This window comes from Mirounga angustirostris, unplaced genomic scaffold, assembly GCF_029215605.1.
Source record: "Mirounga angustirostris isolate CCGP_5_RB_7025 unplaced genomic scaffold, mMirAng1.0.hap1 SCAF_11, whole genome shotgun sequence".
NCBI lineage: Eukaryota > Metazoa > Chordata > Mammalia > Carnivora > Phocidae > Mirounga > Mirounga angustirostris.
The window spans coordinates 68,965,756-68,985,240 of record NW_026991719.1 but is presented as its reverse complement, the minus strand read 5'-3'; the positions used below and the strand labels follow the sequence as shown (position 1 = coordinate 68,985,240).

Sequence of the window (19,485 nt, the reverse complement as noted above, 5' to 3'; positions counted from 1 at the left end):
GGATGAAAGCCAATTCTTAGTTTGAAATGTCTTTTTTTTTTTTTAAGATTTTTTATTTATTTGACAGAAAGAGACACAGCGAGAGAGGGAACACAAGCAGGGGGAGTGGGAGAGGGAGAAGCAGGCTTCCCACGGAGCAGGGAGCCCGATGCGGGGCTCGATCCCAGGACCCTGGGATCATGACCTGAGCCGAAGGCAGACGCTTAAGGGCTGAGCCACCCAGGCGCCCCTTGAAATGTCTTGTTTTATCTACATATGTCTAGACCCTGACATAGGCCTCCTTGGGATTATGGATGTCTCTGTTACTCCAAATCAGATGAAAATATATATCCTTTTCATCTGACAGGGGGTCCAAATATTACTTAGGAAATATAAATAATCCTCCACCCCCTAGTTCCTAGGGACTCAACTTTATATAAATTTGTGGCGTTCTTGAACATTCAGAATTCTAACAAGGAGTGGGGCTCTAAGTAGAAAAGAGGCTTACTTAGGTGAGATCAGGCTTAGACTCAAAGCAACAACTATTCCAGGGAGCTATCCAGGGTATTACGCCACGTCTACCTGAAGTTGTCTTGATCCTTTTCTTCTGTAGTCACCTCCAAATTTGCCCATTTTCCTACTTGAATACCTAAAACAGGGCATCAGACAAAAGTCACTTTTTATTATATTCAACTCTGTACACTAAGAATAAGTTATTAACATGCCAACTGTTTTTATATGGTCTTGAAATGCCTCAATAGGGTTTGAACCTTCTATAGGTTTTCCTTTGAAAATTTATATTTAAATTTAAATTTACTTTCCAAGTCTCTATTCATATGTCATATGAGTTCAAAAGATCTGAAATTAAAATGAATTATTTAGGCTTTTTGAACAAAATTACTCTAAAATATCTATCTCTTGCTTTGGCTAATTATAACTTAAAAAGCAGTTGTTCTCAAAGTGCAGTCCCCAAACCAGCATCAGAAGAATCCCTAGGAACTTGGTAGAAATGCAAACACTCAGTTTCCAACCTCAATTTATTGAATTAGAAACAGTGGGGTTCAGCAATCTGTGTTTTGAGAAAGCCCTGCAGAAAATTCTGAGGCATACTTAGCAGTGACTTAAGAGTATGCTGTTAATAAGACCATGACAGTAAGCCTAAAATTATCTAGTTCAGTTTAATGTAAATTTTATTTAGAAACCTTAAATATTTGGAAAACCTAGTAAGCAGGTATGGATGGGACCAGGGAAACCTTTTATCATTATTTCAGTCATGAGAACTCTAATTACATGTTATTGTAGGTGAAAACAGCTTTGTGAATTATATGCAAAGACGTTCTGAAACTAATTAAATTGGTAGTTGCACACATTTATATATTTTAATTGCTTTACAGATTTATGAGTATGTTTGATGTTTGTATAGGGTAGCAAAACTACTCCCATATTCTTAATCAGTGAATGGTCACCTTATCTCATAAGGAACTCTCCTCAACAAGGTTCCAGGATTTGTTAGGGACCCAATGGAAAATTGTGAATTAAGGAAGAGACACCAAGTTACTTGTCAAATCGGCTAACTCAACCTTTGTGAACAATGCTGTGAAGGACATGGGCAGCCAGATTGCCTTTACATGTGGTATATTCCTTTGGCTTATAAAAATGTATCCATTTTGTCAACTATTACTGGTTATTATATTTATTTACATCATCCTTGGAATTCGTTTCCTGTCATTCCATCATTTTGGTAAACCTACTAGTAAGATCAACTGTTTTTTCCTCAGAAAATAGCATTATAACCTAATATGTTGACATGCTTTGAAGAGATGTAGAAATAAAAAGAAAATAAATTTTACTGCTTGATATTTTCCTTATATGTGATACAGTGGAATGCCTTTGTAGCACATACCATTATTACAATTTAATGAGTTGAAGTTAACTCATGAAATGTAAGTATCTTTCGTAAATATCTTAAGAGTTAGACTACAAATGATGGTTACTACTCTTCCTAATCTCTAGTATTATTAAGGGCTTTCACTTTCTATGTACGATAAACTTTAGTTACTGTCCAAAGAAGAACAACTATTAAACTTTGATAATATTTATCATTTATTTATTGTTTAATTTCATTAATTTCAACAAAAAGCAGTAATGAGCTTACATTTGATAAGTAAGTGAATTGCTCCCCTTTTGAAATTGATTTGTAGAAGGCCTAAAGTTATTCATTATTTTTAGAGAATGAAAGTTCTCTGGCACTCCCAAGGAATTATCTAAAGATTATAAGTATTTATTAAACACTTAAAACTTCTCTGTTTGTGTACATGAATCTACTTTTATAATTTATGTCTGAATATCTTCAAAATGAAATGTTTGAATATTTTCCTAATAATGCTTTTATGTTCTATGTTGGCTCACCATTTTCCAGCTATTTGGGTTACAAACTTTGGGGAAATAAGCATAGAATACTGAGTGACTAAGTGGCTCTTTCTATAATTATAGACCAAATATGCATTAATTGTAAATACTACAGTTTAGAAATCAGAACCATAGTGTAGAATCTTGGGTGGTCTGTGATCTGTTGATCAAAGGCCCTTAGTTTATATTTTACACCTCTTTATTGGGGCCAAGAAAGATTTATCTCTATATGGGTCAGTTAACTTTATTCAGTTAAATTACATGACCACTTATTTTCACCTTTGACCCTGGTAATCCAATGTGTGTCATTTATCACAGGGTAAATAAGTCACTTTGAATGTTTAAGTATACCTTTTCCTTAGCCCTGAAAATACTCAGAACACATGATCTAATGCTGGAGCCTATCTCATTACCTTTTTGTGATGAACAATATATTATTTAGAGACTAGATATAGTACATCCCAGTTCCAGAGTCACCGAAATATTACTAAATATTGTGTAAACTTCTAATGTTATGCTCCAATAATTGGAAATCTAGAGATACATAGGCATACAGAAAATTTCAGGCTAAACATTTCCTGAAGACTAAAGAGAAAGCAAGAATCTCTGCTATGTATACTTTGCAGAAGACTGAAGCTTGAGTCTTCCTTAATACCTGCCTTTGTGCTAAATAAAGTCATCATGTTTTTCACCAAGAAGCTAAGGACCTCTGAGCTAGTCAAAATTGTATATAATAGGTCCTGGTTACTAGTAACTTAAAATCAGACACTATGTCTTTGGCATAAGAAATCAAAATAGAGCAAATAAGCATTGAACTCTGCAGAGTTAAGTACTGTCATACATTTTTATATTAGCCCACAGCTTTAACACAGTGTCTGGCTAGAGCAGAAAAATATTGTTTGTCCGTCCAATGTATTGAGCACCAGACATATCCTGTGAGTACAGAGCTTAATAGGTTAATTCACTAACATCAAATTCTCAAAGTTTGTTAGTAAAGAAAATTAAAGAAGTGTTGAAATAAGGATATGGAAAAGATTTTATGGAAGTAAAGAGGAATGGGTGACTAATTTTCCCCAGGGATGAATGTAAGGAGGGTATGGAGAGGGGAAGGTAATATCAGAGGTGTTTCACAGAGCAACAGAGTGGGGTAGAAGTTTTGGCATCAGACAGATGTAGTTTTAATTCTAGAATTTCCATTTAATGTCTGTGAGGTCTTGGTAAAATCACTGAATCTTTTCCAGGCTCAGTTTCCTCATCTGTAAAATACAAATAATACAAATTTTTACAAATTGTTATAAGGGCTAAATGAATTCATGAAGAGCATATGCTTGGAGCATAGTGGGCTCTCAGTAAATAGTAGTTGTTAGTATTGACTGCTATTAAAAGTAAGTTGTTTAGGAAAACTAAGATAGGGAAGATACAATAAGATGTGCATAGATCTGACTGGAATTTGCGATGGTAGATGAAGCTGGAAAGATAGTCAGAGGCCAGTTGGTGAGAACATTTGCATTCAGAGATAACAAGTGTGGATATTTTACTAGAGATGATGGAGTATCATTGAGGAATTTTGATTCCTGGGCTGCCAGTGAAGAGGATGGATTGGAGAAAGAGTATAAATTTAGAGTCAGAAAGACAAGATAAGAGGAATCATTAGTATCACTAGTTCAAGGACATATTCTATGAGGTGAACTGAGGCAATGACAATGGAGGATGGAGCAGATATTTAAAAAAAATATTTGAGGGCACCTGAGTGGCTCAGTTGGTTAAGTGACTGCCTTCAGCTCAGGTCATGACCCTGGAGTCCCTGGATTGAGTCCCGCATCAGGCTCCCTGCTCGGCAGGGAGTCTGCTTCTCCCTCTGACCCTCCCCCCTCTCATGTGCTCTCTCTCTCTCATTCTGTCTCTCTCAAATAAATAAATATAAATCTTTAAAAAAATAAAAAAAATATTTGAGGTAGACATAATGGGACATGTTAACTGAAAGAACTGAGAAACAGGAATTTATTAAAATCCTTGAGTTGAGGAAAGGGTTTTGATTTTTTTAAATGAGAGAGATGTATGTATGTTTATAAGCTAAGAGGAATGTTGAATGAATGAACATATATGAAGGCTAAATTTAACACAGAAACCCAATACATTCATAGTGGAATATTACTTAGTCATAAAAAGAATGAAATCTTGCCATTTGCCACAACGTGGATGAAGCTAGAGAGTATTATGCTAAGTGAAAAAAGTCAGTCAGAGAAAAACAAATACCATACGATTTCACTCATATGTGGAATTTAAAAAACAAATGAACATGGGGGGGAAAAGAGGCAAACCAAGAAGAGACTCTTAACTATAGAGAACAAATGGAGGGTTCCTGAAAGAGGGGATGGCTTAAATAGGAGATGGGTATTAAGCAGGGCACTGGCTGTGATGAGCACTGGGTGTTGTATGAAGTGTTGAATCACTAAATTCTACACCTGAAACTAATATTACACTTTATGTTAACTAACTGGAATCTAAATAAAAATTTGGAAAAAGAAAAAAAAGGAAATACATTCATAGTGAGGAAGCTTCTTGATATCGTTGATGTGATGTATTTATCAAATGCACAAAACAATAATAGCAAAGGACACACTAATTTGTTCAGTAAATATTTACTGAGCTCCATTATGTTCCAGGCAGTATATTTGGTGCTCATAGGAAAAAATAAACAAATATAGACCCTATGTTGATTGCTGTTATGAAGAAAAGGCAGGGGGTGGTTAGAGAGTTATGGGGATTGCGCTGTAGAAAGGACAGTCATAGAAGCACTCTGAAGTGACATTTGAGCAGCAAACTAGGTGGATGGTGGAGGTCATTAACTGCCTGGAGAAGTCCAGGCAAGGAGCACATTGGTTGAGGTTGAATCAAGAATTCAGTTTTGAATAGATTAAGTTTGAGATACCTATTAGATCTAAGTAAAATAGACAGTTGCATGTACAAGTCTTGACTTCAAGAGTTTGTGGTTAGAGATAAAATTTGAAAGTTCTCAGCATAGAGATGATATTTTAAGCCATGGAAATGGGTGGGTTATGGAAATACCTAGGCTGTTGGGAAAGATAGATGGAGAATGGAACCCTGAAGTTTCTACTTCTAGATACTGGGAAAATGAGGGATTGTCCAGCAAAGGGCACTGAGAAGAAATGGCCAGTGATGTAGGAGGAAAATGAACAGTTTTGTTCTGGAGGCCAAGTGAAGAAAATGTTTAAATAAGGAGGGAGTCATTAAAAAAAAAAAATAAAGGAGTCATAAACTGCATCAAATGTTAGTGAGTAGTTCAGCAAGTTAAGGTCAGTAACAACAATACATTTTTGCTGATGGGAAAGGTCCAGTAGAGGGACAAAAATATATGATGCTAAGGGGTTGGTGATGGAGAATTGCAGAACAAAGCCTTTGAGTGGCAAGAAAGGATGAGATCCAGTGCTCAAAATGGTGGGCCTTATTTAAGAACACTGCCAGTTCAGCCAAACAGGAATTTATGCAAGTGTGTGCACATGCACATTTTCACTGTTTATAGCTCCATGCACCCACTACTTTGAAAGTTTTCACTTTTACAGAATCATATTTGTAAAGCTTACTCTTTTCCCTGGGATTTTAAGCAGTGTGGGTGGGAGGGCGCCTTTAGTGATCCTTGTTTGCTATTCAGTGCCAACCTCTGTGGTCTGCTTTTTACTTACATAGTGCTGGACGCCAGATGGTGAAATAAATGGAGGGCATAGTTCAGTGTTTTCCTCGAGCACAACACAGCAGCCCTAGGTGTAGCAGTGGGGAAAGGGTGCTTGCGTTTTACATTGACCATTAGAAACCTCTCCAAGGTACTGAGCCGCCTTGTCGCTGTTACCTTTGCTATTTTAAGTCTCCTTGAAGTGTCAAAGGTGGAATCACTTTTTTACCATGGGTTCTGAAGTGTTTCAGTAAAGATCTTGATCATCCCCCGTGTATGAGACTGCACTTTATTTATCTTAGTTATATCGCTAGCTCCTAGTACAGTGTGTGGCTCAGAGTAGCAAAGCAGTAAACGTTCCATTGGAAGAAGATAGAAAAATGATTATTTCACTACAGGTCTAATACCTTCAGAGCAAGGTAGGGGTGAAATTAGCTTCGTACATTCTGCCTTCAATGCCACAAGTAGAGTTCAATAAGTGACATATTTGTGTGCATGTGTGTGTGAACACTAGAAACACTGCATGTCATCAATACTATGGAAATGCTGAGAGGGACAGGGGGTGGAAGAGTTAGGGAGTGCAGGTATACTAGTTTATTTTAAATGCATTTTCTTCCTGCCTCCAGTTTCTAGAAGCCCAATGTATAAAATCCCCGCTCCACTATTCGTCACTATAAAAAAATGGGTGTGATTCGGTGTATAGGACACCGCCTTCTGTGAGCCCTGCAAGCAGATATTCCTGGAGTCCTCCCCTGACACTGACTCCTCCAATGCTCCTCCAGTGCTTCCCACATTCATTTTGGGAATCCTCCCGCCTGCAAGCCGGCTTCGTAGACTTGGGAGGGCCTGCTGAGCATGTGTGAACAGCGACGCGCATGCTCCATGTAGTGGGTAGGTTTACTGCGGCGCTCCAGTGGCTTTACTACTCTTCTCCCGCCTCCTCGCCCAGCGCGTCCTCCTCCTCTCTTACCCACCCCCAACCACGCGGTCTTCGGTATTCACCCCCGCTCTTTGTTCCCACCCCCTCTTCACCCTAGGCTGGGGAATCTCCACTGACGTTCCGGTGACGCTACTGTGCTGCCGCCCGGGGCGGGGGGCGGGGGGGGGGTTGTTCCCGGCGCTGCACAGGTAACGCCGCCGCTGCCGCCATATTGACGGAGCTGGGTACTGGGAGGGGGCCCTAGGAAACTGGGTGGGGGACAGAATCAACGCCGAACTACAGTCGCGGTGGCGGCAGTGGTGAGCACAAGCCGAGTAGAGCTCTCCGTGAGGCAGCACAGTTTTCCTGTCTATGGGGAGCGGCTGCCCGCGGCGGCGATCCTCCGCTCACAGCCTCTGAGGGCACCCTGCAGCTAGGGCAGCGGTCGCTGAAGGAGGGGCTTCATAACTAGGGGGTTCTGGTGGTGGTGGCGGCGGCCGGCAAGCTCAAACGACGGGATGCGCGGCTGCGCCAGTGGTTGGCAGCTCCTGCTCAAGTGCTCCTGAAGGGGCGATGCTACCGTTTTCTCCTCAGGACGAGCTCTGGAACCAAGAAATGGAGGTTTTCGGAGGCGGCGCGAGCAGCGGCGAGGTTAGTGTGGTGGCCAAGGGCTGGAGCCACCCCCCCCCCCTTCCCTCAGGACCCTGGCTGGAGGCCCGAGAGAGAAGGTCGTGGGGCTAGGGAGCGGGGTGCTCAGGCAAGCTCCCTTGAGGCTGCGGGACGGCGAAGCACGCAGTACCCCAACTGTGCTTTCGCTCGGGAGACGGCGGGCTAGGGCGTTGAGGAGTCCGAGCAGCCGCGGCCCGGGCTCGATCTCAGAAGGAGCTTCTGCCTCCCGGGCCACGCTGGAGTTGTGACTAAGTTTCTTCACTTTGCGACCTGGAGTGGGACTGGGGAACGCGCCAGGTGCCGCGCCTGGCTCAGCACATTCCTCTTTCTCTGTTGCGCCAGGTTTGCTCTCTGGGACCACTTTCACGGACAGCTGCTGATTCCAGCAGGCTGTTGAACCCGGGTGTTTTAGGAACCCAGCGCAAAACAACAACAAAACAAACAAAACACACACACACATACACACAAACCAAACCAAAACACACACCTAGGTGACAGAATAACTCTGGGGACATTTGCTCATAGGGATGTGTGCTCCTTACTTAGCTTTCTAGTTTCTGCATGGCATGCTGTGGGTTTTGTAACAACCCAAGTGGAGATTAATTTGTGCCCAGGTTTCTTTGTTGACGTTAAGGCGATGTTCTGTGGTCCCCTCATTTCTACCACCCTCTTCCTCCTATCCTTCTTTCCCCAATTGCTGTCCCCGCCCCGTTGGTCAGTAAAAGAAAACACAAAGTAAACCCTAGCCCTTGTAAGATGAATCTTTGGAAGAGTTTGAGGTTCAACCAGAATATTTTGGTTCTCCTCTCTTCCCGCTCCTCTGAAACTGTTCTGGTTGGACTTAGGTCAGCTGTGCAGTGAAAACTTAGATGTGCACAGGTATTCTGTTTTTAGTGTTGTTACTATTGCTGTTGTTAGAAGCGGGCAGCATTTAAACTCTAAAAATGAGCCTTTTGGGATAGAAAGTCAGATCCTTTTCTAATAACTTAATGATTAGCAGCTTAATACTCCAGTAGAGGCCACAGTAGACCTCATAAAAAGTCTTGAATGCCAAACTGACTCACAGTAGGATATTTTGAGGTAGGACTGGCAATCACAATCCTCCACATCTTAGGATGCTAAATTGTCTTCAAGTACTTGCTCCATCCTTAAAAATACACTTTGGACTGTTCTCTGTTTAAATCATTCTTTTTTCTTTTTCACATTTCCAACTAAATTGTGGTTAAAATTCCGTGCCAGGATAACATTTAACAAGAAATATAATAGAAATAAATTCAGAAGGAGTCTAAAGTTGAACCCTCTCCCCTATAGTAAATATTTTACTAGTAAACTAAGCAGTTCCAAAATACATTTTAATATTCTACATCTCTTAAGAACAGGATAAGTGAAGAAAGGTACATTTCTTCTTGGAATATAAGGATGTTTCATACTTGCAAGAATTTTCTAGCAAGACCATTCAAAGGGAGAGGAATTTTTTATTCATGTATGTAATCAGTTGACTTACAGTCTCAGGTATCTGGTATATAAAAACAATTAAATGTTTGTCTATAAGGATGGGGTGGGAGATGGAGAGCCTTTTGCATGCCTACTATTTTATTATTTTTGTTAAATTAGAATGGAGAAATGTTTTGAATCATAATTACCACATATGGTGTTTTTATTGTTTGCAGTATGTTTTAGAGATTTAACAATGGGTCTCTCTAACTCATCAATTTGGAAAAATACTCACGTGAAAATTGCTAAATCTTGTAAAACAAAAGGTGAAGGTAATGTGGCAAAGATAGTATTTCTGCCTCCTTTGTCTAAAATAGTTATGATTGATTAGGTTTAATGCTTCAAGTGACTTAGTTAAAAATATTCTAGGTGAAAACTGCTACATCTGAACAGACCTGTTTAGCATGTAAAATAGGGTTTTGTTGTTTGTTTATAACAGTATTCTTTTGATAAGAAGGAAACAATTTTACCTCGCAGACTTTATTTTTTAATTTTTTTTTTAAGATTTATTTATTTATTTGAGAGAGAGAGTGAGCTTGAGCACAAGCTAGGATGGGGCAAAGGGAGAGAATCTCAAGTAGATTTCCCGCTGAGCGCAGAGCCCGACATGGAACTCAATCTCATGACCCTGAGATCATGACTTGAGCCAAAACCAAAAGGTGGACACTCAATCGCCTGAGCCACCCAGGCGCCCCCTCCCAGAGTTTCTTTTTTTTTTAATTTTTTAATTTCAATTCAACTTAATTAACATATAGTATATATTATTAATTTCAGAGGTAGAATTTTAGTGATTCATCAGTTGCATATAACACCCACTGGGCATTACATCAAGTGCGTTCCATTTTAATGCCCATCACCCAGTTACCTATCCCCCCACCCACCTCCCCTCCAGCAACCCTCAGTTTGTTTCCTATAGTTAAGAGTCTCTTATGGTTTATCTCCCTGTCTGATTTCATCTTATTTTTCCTTCCCTTCCCCTATATTCATCTGTTTTGTTTCTTAAATTACACATATGAGTGAAATCATATGATATTTGTTTTTCTCCGACTGACTTTTAATTACATGTTTGTTCATGTTGGCTTTAGAAATGTTAACCCTTCAGCATGAGCTTTGCAGCCCCAATCATGATAGTTTTTAGGACCTTAGGTACTTTCATTGTAGAATATATTTTTTGAAAATGTGTTGGAATCCTTAAAGAAAATGTGAGTGAGAATGTGTTAACTTCAGTGTCAAAGAAAGTGATTTCTGTCAGTTTTTGTGTGTGTTGAATCCTGGTAAAATTAAAGATTATGTGCTCTATTATATACTGTGGAGTCTTTTTCAGTATCTTTTACTTGTCTTGTTTCATGGGCAGTTGTTAACCTCTGAATTATTCAGAAGTGTGAGGATTGGTTGTTTGAGACGCTGAACATGCTTTTTCACCGGAAACAGTTACTAACAGTTACATTTTTAGACCAGGGCACGCAATAGGGAGTTATAATGATGAAGAGCCTAACCACTATTTGTAAAATTGTCCTGTGGGAAAATGTGTTGGAGGTTCGAAATAAGAACTAGCTTCGTCCCAGTGAGAGGTGGAAAATTGGCCTTAAGAGGGGAAATATGGGTTCTTTTGGCTATTGGGAAGAAGGTTCTTGGGAGAAGGGAAATAGGATAAGCAAGAAGCTTTGGTTGTGAAAGCTCTTGCAGGGACTGTCTCAATTAGGTATACTAGGAATAGGGACTTCAAAGAGCATCACCCCACAGGAAGACACAATTTTAGCTCTTGACCGGATTTTGTCAAGATGAGGGAATGTTACTTGAGGTGTGATTGGGTAATGGGCATTCCTGGGTAAGGGTTATAAAGAACAGCCGGATGTAGTAAAGTGAACTTTTCATGAGTTAGTGCTATGTACATTATAGTATGCATTTAGTTGGTTGGTTGGTTGTTTTTTGGTGAGAGAGTGCTTGCTTCCTGAAGGAGGAATTGATTATAGTTTTCAAATTGCATATTATATCATATCATATTATACTGTAATTGGTACTTTTATTTATTAATTTTTCTCCCAAGTTCTTATTTAAATTCCAATTACTTAACATACAGTGTAATATTAGTTTCAGGTTTAGAATTTAGTAGTTCAACATTTACATACAATACCCTGTGCTCATAACAAGTGCCTTCCTTAATACCCATCACCTATTTAACCCATTGCTCCACTCACTTCCCCTTGGGTAACCATCAGTTTGTTCTCTATAGTTAAGATTCTGTTTCTTGGTTTTCCTCTCTTTTTTACCCCCATATTTGTTTGTTTTGTTTCTTAAATTCCACATATGAGTGAAGTCATATGGTATTTGTCTTTCTCTGACTGACTTACTTCACTTAGCATAATACTCTCTAGCTCCATCCATGTCCTTCCAAATTCTTTTTATAGCTGAGAAATATTTTTTAGCTGAGAAATATTTTTATAAAATTTTATATTTTATAATATTTTATAGCTGAGAAATATTCATATACACACACACACACGCACCACATCTTTTTTTTTTTTAAGATTTTATTTATTTATTTGACAGAGAGATACACAGAGAGAGAGGGAACACAAGCAGGGGGAGGGGGAGAGGGAGAAGCAGGCTTCCCACTGAGCAGGGAGCCCGATGTGGGGCTCGATCCCAGGACCCTGGGATCATGACCTGAGCCGAAGGCAGACACTTAATGACTGAGCCACCCAGGTGCCCCAATAATTAGCCTTTTGATGCTTTGGGTTTATTGTTCAGAAGAGGGTGTGTAGGATAGCAACAGGAATGTGTCTAGCTTAATTTCTTGGACAAAATAGTCTGTTTCATTACAAAATGCTGGGAGATGTTTTATAGATAGTGAATACAATTAACTGAAAAGGGTGTAACCTCATCAAATTTAACCATGACTGTTTTTGTTAAAAAAATCCTAAAGATAACAGAATAAATAAGAGGTGCTTTGCATATAGTAGATCTCTAGTACACAGTAGTTCCTTCTCTTTTCCCATAGTCATCATTATTCCCCTTTCCCTGCCCTTAAACTCTGAATTACTGTCACCTATATTAAAATCTTGGGATTTAGATAGCTGTGGTCATAGCCCCCAGCTTTCCCTATTATGCACAGTTTTTCTTAAGACTTCCTTCCTATATCTGAGCATTTCATTGAAGTATAGTAATCATATTTGCAATCACAGATAGGATGAGTCAGGGATAAAATATGAAGTTAGGAGCACTATGATTCAGGGATAAAATATGAAGTTAGGAGCACCATTTGCTGTAACTGGCTATTGAGGTGTTTCATTGATATTTACTTTTTACTTTTTTTTTTCCCTTTCTGAACTTTTGCAATGGTAGGAATTCGTTCAGTTCATCAAGCGTTTATAGGGTACAAGGCAGTGCAGTACATAGTACTGTAATGTGAAATGTCTAAAGATATACCACCCTGAGTCTCAGCCCACTCCCATGGGTTTACATTTAGGTAGGCAAGATAGACATGTGTGGAAACTGATTATATGAATCAAAAGACCATCAACAATGAGGTGGTTGTGGTAGTGGTTTAGGGGTAGATCTGGTAATGCCTTGTTAAAGATGTGGAATTTGCACAGGGCAGTAGAGATTGGATAATATTTTCACAGACAGAGATGAAGGGAACATATTTCTGGTGGATGGGGACAATATAAGCAAACACATGGAGGCAGTCTTAGAGGAAGGGAGAATCTAATATTGCTAGGATATAAGTCTGTGATGTGAGAGTGAAGACATAGTGTGAGGTGAGGTAGGGGATATATTAAAGGTAGGCTAGGCCCCAATTGTATGGGACTTTTAAAGCCAGTTTAAGGGTTCAATGTTAATTTGTAAAGGGGAGCTACTAAAGGTTGTCAAGGCCATGATTAATATGACCAGATCTATGCTTTGAAAAATAACTGATCACCGTGTGTAGGAGGGGTTAGAGTGGGGGAGAGACTGAAGGTGGGGAATACCAGCTAAGAGGCTATTGTATTAGTGGAAGTAGTAGTGAGATTTTTGAACTAGGGCAAAACGGGAAGAAAAGAGGGGACTGATGGGATAGAACTCGCAGAGATAAACTAATTAGAATTTGGCAACTGATAGAAGAGGGAAGAAGTAAGAGGGAAAAACAGATACGAGGAGTGTTTTGATAGGACTTAATTTAACAGATATTTAATGCATGCCAGCCCATATAAGTATTTGTGTTAGCCACTGAACTAATACCAAGCTAAGTAGATCTTTGCAGCATAGGGAGATAGAAAGCGAAATGAACTTTCTCCTCTCTCATATTGACTTGAACAAGAGAAAACCACTCTGATGATTTCTTAGTGTGCTTAAAATTTTTACTACTACAGGCAAATGTATTACTTAGCTAAAGAAAAAAAAAACAAACTTTTCACGCTTTTTTTTTTTTTTTTTTTTTTACTTTTCATGCTTTTAAAATGATCCTTGGACCTGTAATTCTTGCTTCATCAGTATTCGTCTTAAATAGTCAGCAGCCCCTGGGTGCAGAGGGCCGTTCTGAAAATAGTGGTCAGTGCTACTTTCTGGAATGTAGAAAAGAGAATAGGGACATCTGTATTTCTTATGGGCTTTCACCAGGTTTATTTGGAATAAGAGGGAGGGGCCAATAGGGTCCTGCTCTCTCTACCACAGGTGCCTTCCCAGTTTCCTCCAAAGTTATTTTCTTTTAAACTAGTCTGGTCTGGAAATATTCCAGTTAGTTCCTTCAGGAAAGGATCTTTGTATTTCCCTACCTTGATTATTTCATCAAGAGAGCTAATCATTATCTTACCATTCCATAATGAGGCCTGACTTGGTGCTGTTGCTATTGTGGACCATATTGTTGTTTCAGTACCACCCCTCTTTATAGTCTCCTTGATCTCTAATGTTGAGAAACAAATACAAGATTTTTTCCCTTCTTGAAAATGTATTTATTGGTGGATGCTGTCATTGCCTTTAGCAGCAGTTCTGAAGATCTGGTAAGCACTTGGAATATTGAGGTAAGTCTCTTAGTACTTTGTCAGAATTTCTTATATAATGTTTACATGTATATGTTATTTTGAAAGATTATTTACTATTCTTGCTGGTAGTTTTCTTTTTTTGTGTACTTTGTTTTCTTCTGGTTTGTTTTTAGGTGAGAAGTAAGAAAGGAGTTGGAAGGTGGAGAGACTTAGAGCTAAGCTTAATTGGGTTTTTGTAGATAAAAGAAATGTTTTCTGAATTGTCCTGGAGGCATTCTATGTAACTGATTTTGCTCCTAGATTTCAACCTGTATCTATACATTTGAAGTAGGTCCTGCTGTGTGTGTGTGTGTGTGTGTGTGTACATGAGTGAGAGCGAGAATTTTACTTATACCTTGCTTCATTTCACAAAATCTTTGAGATGGTTTATAGGAAATACAATCCAATAACAAAACTATTTTGATATTCAGGATAAGGAAAAACAAAGTAGGAGATGTATGGAAAGGATGGAGAAAGGTTGGAGAGTGAAATAGAACACAGGTAAGCAGGCTCTAAGGGTCTACTATACATTTAAAATATAGTTGAATTGCAAATTTGTCCTTGAAGTTCCTTGGGGTTCTCAACTCTGACTGTCATATATACCAGGGAGGTTTTTTTTTTCTTGAACAACAGAAATTTTTCTTTTCTTTTCTTTTCTTTTTTTTTTTAAAGATTTTATTTATTTATTTGACAGAGAGAGACACAGCAAGAGAGGGAATACAGGTGAGGGAGAGGGAGAAGCAGGCTTCCCGCTGAGCAGGGAGCCCAATGTGGGGCTCGATTCCAGCACCCTGAGATCATGACCTGAGCCGAAGGCAGACGCTTAACGACTGAGCCACCCAGGCGCCCCTTTTCTTTTCTTTTTTTGATGTAGCGTTCAATGATTCATTATTTGCAGATAACACCCAGTGTTCTTACAACATGTGCCCTCCTTAATACCCATCACCAGGCTTTCCCCCCAACCAAAACCCTCAGATTGTTTCCCGGAGTCCATAGTCTCTCATGGTTCATCTCCCCCTCTGATTTCCACCTCCTTCAGTTTTCCCTTCCTTCCCCTAATGTCCTCCATGCTATTGCTTATTTTCCACATATGAGTGAAACCATATGATAATTGTCTTTCTCTGCTTGACTTATTTCACTTAGCATAATCCCCTCTAGTTCCATCCATGTCCATGCAGATGGTGCGTATTCATCCTTCCTGATGGCTGAGTAATATTCCATTGTATATATGAACCACATCTTGTTTATCCATTCATCTGTTTTTTTTTTTTTTTTTAAAGATTTTATTTACTTATTTGACAGAGAGAGAGTTAGCAAGAGCAGGAACACAAGCGGGGGAGTGGGAGAGGGAGAAGCAGGCCTCCCGCCAAGCAGGGAGCCCGATGCAGGGCTCGATCCCAGGACCCTGGGATCATGACCTGAGCCGAAGGCAGACGCTCAATGACTGAGCCACCCAGGTGCCCCTATCCATTCATCTGTTAAAGGGCATCTCGTCTCCTTCCACAGTTTGGCTATCGTGGACATCACTGCTAGGAACATTGGGGTGCATGTGCCCCTTCTTTTCACTACATCTGTGTCTTTGGGGTAAATACCCAGTAGTGCAATTGCTGGGTCATAGGGTAGCTCTATTTTCAACTTTTTGAGGAACCTCCATACTGTTTTCCAGAGTGGCTGCACCAGCATGCATTCCCACCAGCAGTGTAAGAGGGTTACTCTTTCTCCACATCCTCTCCAACATTTGTTGTTTCCTGTCTTGTTAATTGTTGCCATTCTAACTGGTCTAAGGTGGTATCTCAATGTGGTTTTGATTTGTATTTCCCTAATGGCTAATGATGTTGAACATTTTTTCATGTGTCTGGTAGCCATTTGTAGGTCTTCTTTGGAGAAATGTCTGTTCATGTCTCCTGCCCATTTTTTCACTTGATTCTTTGTTTTTTGGGTGTTGAGTTTGAGAAGTGCTTTATAGATCTTGGATACCAGCCCTTTATCTGAAATGTCATTTGCAAAAATCTCCCATTCCGTGGGTTGTCTCTTTGTTTTGTTTACTGTTTCCTCTGCCTGGCAAAAGCTTTTTATCTTGATGAAGTCCCAAAAGTTCATTTTTTTCTTTTGTTTCTCTTGCCTTTGGAGATGTATCATGAAAGAATTTGCTGTGGCCGATGTTGAAGAGGTTCTCCTCTAGGATTTTGAGTTTTATTTATTTATTTATTTTTATATTTTTATTTATTTATTTATTTATTTATTTATTTATTTATTTATTTTTTATTTTTAAATGGCCAAACAGTAGTGCTTTATTGATAAAAGGTTAGTTTCAACGGATACAAAATTGCTGTGTAAAATAAGTTTTCAAAATACATTTCTTTTTTTTTTTTTTTTTAAAGATTTTATTTATTTATTTGAGAGAGAGAGACTGAGAGAGAGAGCACATGAGAGGGGGAGGGTCGGGAGGGTCAGAGGGAGAAGCAGACTCTCTGCCGAGCAGGGAGCCCGATGCGGGACTCGATCCAGGGACTCCAGGATCATGACCTGAGCCGAAGGCAGTCGCTTAACCAACTGAGCCACCCAGGCGCCCTCAAAATACATTTCTATAGGTAAAGATCATCTCTTAGTGAAAGCAGTTATCTCTAAGTGAAAGTATTTATTTAGATTTGGGCAGCAAAACAGAGGGAGATGTAGAAGTGAGACAATGTAGGTCCACCCACCCTGCATAACCCTTTCCAGGTGGCGGCTGGCCCTCGTAGTTCTACCCAAACATATGGGGGGCCTGCAGCCACCACACGTACATGTGCCCCCAGCTCCACCTTTTAAACAGCTTTTACTAGTGTACTTAATGCCAAAATAACCCAGATAGCTGGCCTTGCACGGAGGTGCTAAAGTCACTTAACACTTTCTCTTGGTAAGAACTCTGTACAACTGTGCCTGAAACTAAGGCTTGTGACTAGTCACCATTATGCAACAGTGGGAAGACAAAGTTCTCGAGAACACCTGATTACTCTCTGTAGCCTGCCTCTGTGACTAATGTGTTTTGACCACGTCACTTTATTTTGTCTGGCCCAAGCAAAAACTCTTCCCATCCTCAGGGGAAGTGTTTTCTGCATCTCTGCCCCTCTTGTTAGAGCAAAATGAAAACATGGAGCCAACACCTGCTCCCTCCAGGTGTCCTTTCACCCATCACTCTCTGGGGACCACTTTCCCAATGTCAGTAGAAATGTTGAAAAAAGCAAGCCCTGGAGCCTCTCAGCACCCCTTGGAAGGAAGGAAAGGGCCAAGACCACAGAGCACAGAAGACTGATCTGACTGGTGGTCTACCAGTCAGACCACGGTGCAGATTTGAAATGTCTTTCAGTCTCACCCGACATACGGGGAGGTTTGTAGTACACATAACGAAGGACGTGATGGTGGCTGAAAATGGGTAACAATCTGCACATTAAAAAAAAATGACTGCTGCTATTTGCCTCCTTTCAGAAAACTATTAAAAATTTTAGAGAACCAGTTAAAGGAAAGCCAAATCAGGAAAACCTGGTCGGCATTCAGGCATCATGGGGCCATTAGCCTCAGGGCCCAGGACAGGTCTGGGTTCAGAGGGCTACCCCCCAAAGGACCCTGATTCTCACTGCTCAGGCAGGTCTTATAAACCTGTAGTTACAGAAAGCACATTAGAGTGCCATATAAAAATGTAAAAAGTCTGGTTTCTAAATATATCATTTATTAATTTTCCTTAAAAAAGTAACTTTTCATATTAGTTGAGTAAAAATCGTTTACTGGCTCTCTCTGCATGGGTAAGAATCACTGCTGTAATGTGAAAACTGGAGCTCATGGATGCTCGCTGTCCATAGCAGAGGGTAACTAGTATCAGTGGGGAACACTACAAAACATGGCTTGTGGCAGGTTCTCGGCAGAGCAGCTTAAAAAATGACCTAGCATCAGAATCCAAAGACTTCTTAAAATTTGCTAATTGCCTGTTTTTTAAAAAGAGCTATTTTAGTATACACATATTAGATAATAATTCTGTTGTTTTACTTGGTAAAAAAGTAAATGTGCAGATGAATTAACAGTATTGAATTATAGAAGCAAAACTGGTTTTAAGTGTTGTGCTCAAAACAAAGCGAAGCAAGGGAGGATCTCCATCTTGGTGACCTGCTAGGTAAATGCCCTGCAGACAGACGCCAGCTCATCTTTCTGTATCACTGGGTCCACATCACTAGCACCCAGGCGCATGCTGGCTACGTCCGAATGTTCTAGAAATGAAATCAAGAGTGCTCAACAATTAGGCCAGTCAAATCAAAGAAATTCAGTGTTAATTATACATACTGACTGATCCTGGATGAAACTGAAGAACATAGCATCAAAATCTATCACTTACCTGATGCAGAATCAGATGAAGATGAGGACTTTAAAGAGCAGACTAGACTTCTCAAGGCCAGTATCCTGTTCTCTGTGGTTGGATCCAATCAGTTGATTGAAGCCAAGGGCAAGAAGGTCAGAGGCCGCCTCTACGCATGGGGCGTTGTGGAGGTGGAGATCCCATAGCACGACTTTCTGAAGCTGCAGACGATGCTCCTCACCCACATGCAGGATCTCCAGGAGGTGACCCAGGACCTTCACTATGAAAACTTCCATTCCGAGAGGCTCAAAAGAGGCGGCAGAAAAGTGGAAAACGAGGACATGAATAAAGACCAGATCCTGTTGGAGAAGGAAGCAGAGCTTCGCCGCATGCAGGAAATGATCACGAAGATGCAGGCGCAGGTGCAGCTGCAGGTGCAGCTGCAGATGCAGGGTGGGGATGGCGATGGTGGGGTCCATGGGCACCACGTGTAAGAAAATAGTTTTGCAAGATACAGAAAACATTCCGCATGAGTACTACAGCTGTGTGTTTCTGAGAGATCATTGGAGGGGTGCCCATCTACATTTTACAGTACCTGTGCCTGAGAATTTAATTTTTTTTAAACTTTTGATGTGTTTTGTATGACGTACTTTTAACATTTGTATTTTGTTGCTATGTTATACTTTATATTTTGTGAGGTGAACCTTCCATTTTCATTTTTCTTCCACCTTAACTAACCACTAATGCTGGAATGGATTTTGAGTTTTAAAACCATTGTCCATGCTAGTGCCTCAGAGAGATTGATACTTTACTGATCTGGTGGGGGCTTAAGCATCATTCCCCAGATGATTATGGTGTACAGCCAAGGATAAAGAACCACAGCTCTAGGCCAAAGTGAAAAGAGAAATAGTCATATAGTTCTCATTATCCAACAACAACAACAGTAAGCATATCAGTTAAAAGCTAGCAGTTAGCTCTAAAATTAATTTTCTGTGAATTG

At 40.0% G+C, this 19,485-nt stretch overlaps 1 protein-coding gene and 1 pseudogene across 1 annotated transcript in view; both read left to right on the top strand.

The window, feature by feature from the left end:
- Nucleotides 1-7,206: 7,206 nt before the first annotated feature.
- Nucleotides 7,207-19,485, top strand: part of RPS6KA6 (ribosomal protein S6 kinase A6) — a 194,883-nt gene continuing 182,604 nt past the window's right edge. The window contains exon 1 of the mRNA XM_064574293.1: nucleotides 7,207-7,649. Coding sequence (XP_064430363.1) covers nucleotides 7,572-7,649 — 78 coding nt within the window. The 5' untranslated portion in view covers nucleotides 7,207-7,571. The remainder of the gene's footprint in view (nucleotides 7,650-19,485) is intronic.
- Nucleotides 14,087-18,979, top strand: LOC123843200 (septin-2-like; annotated as a pseudogene).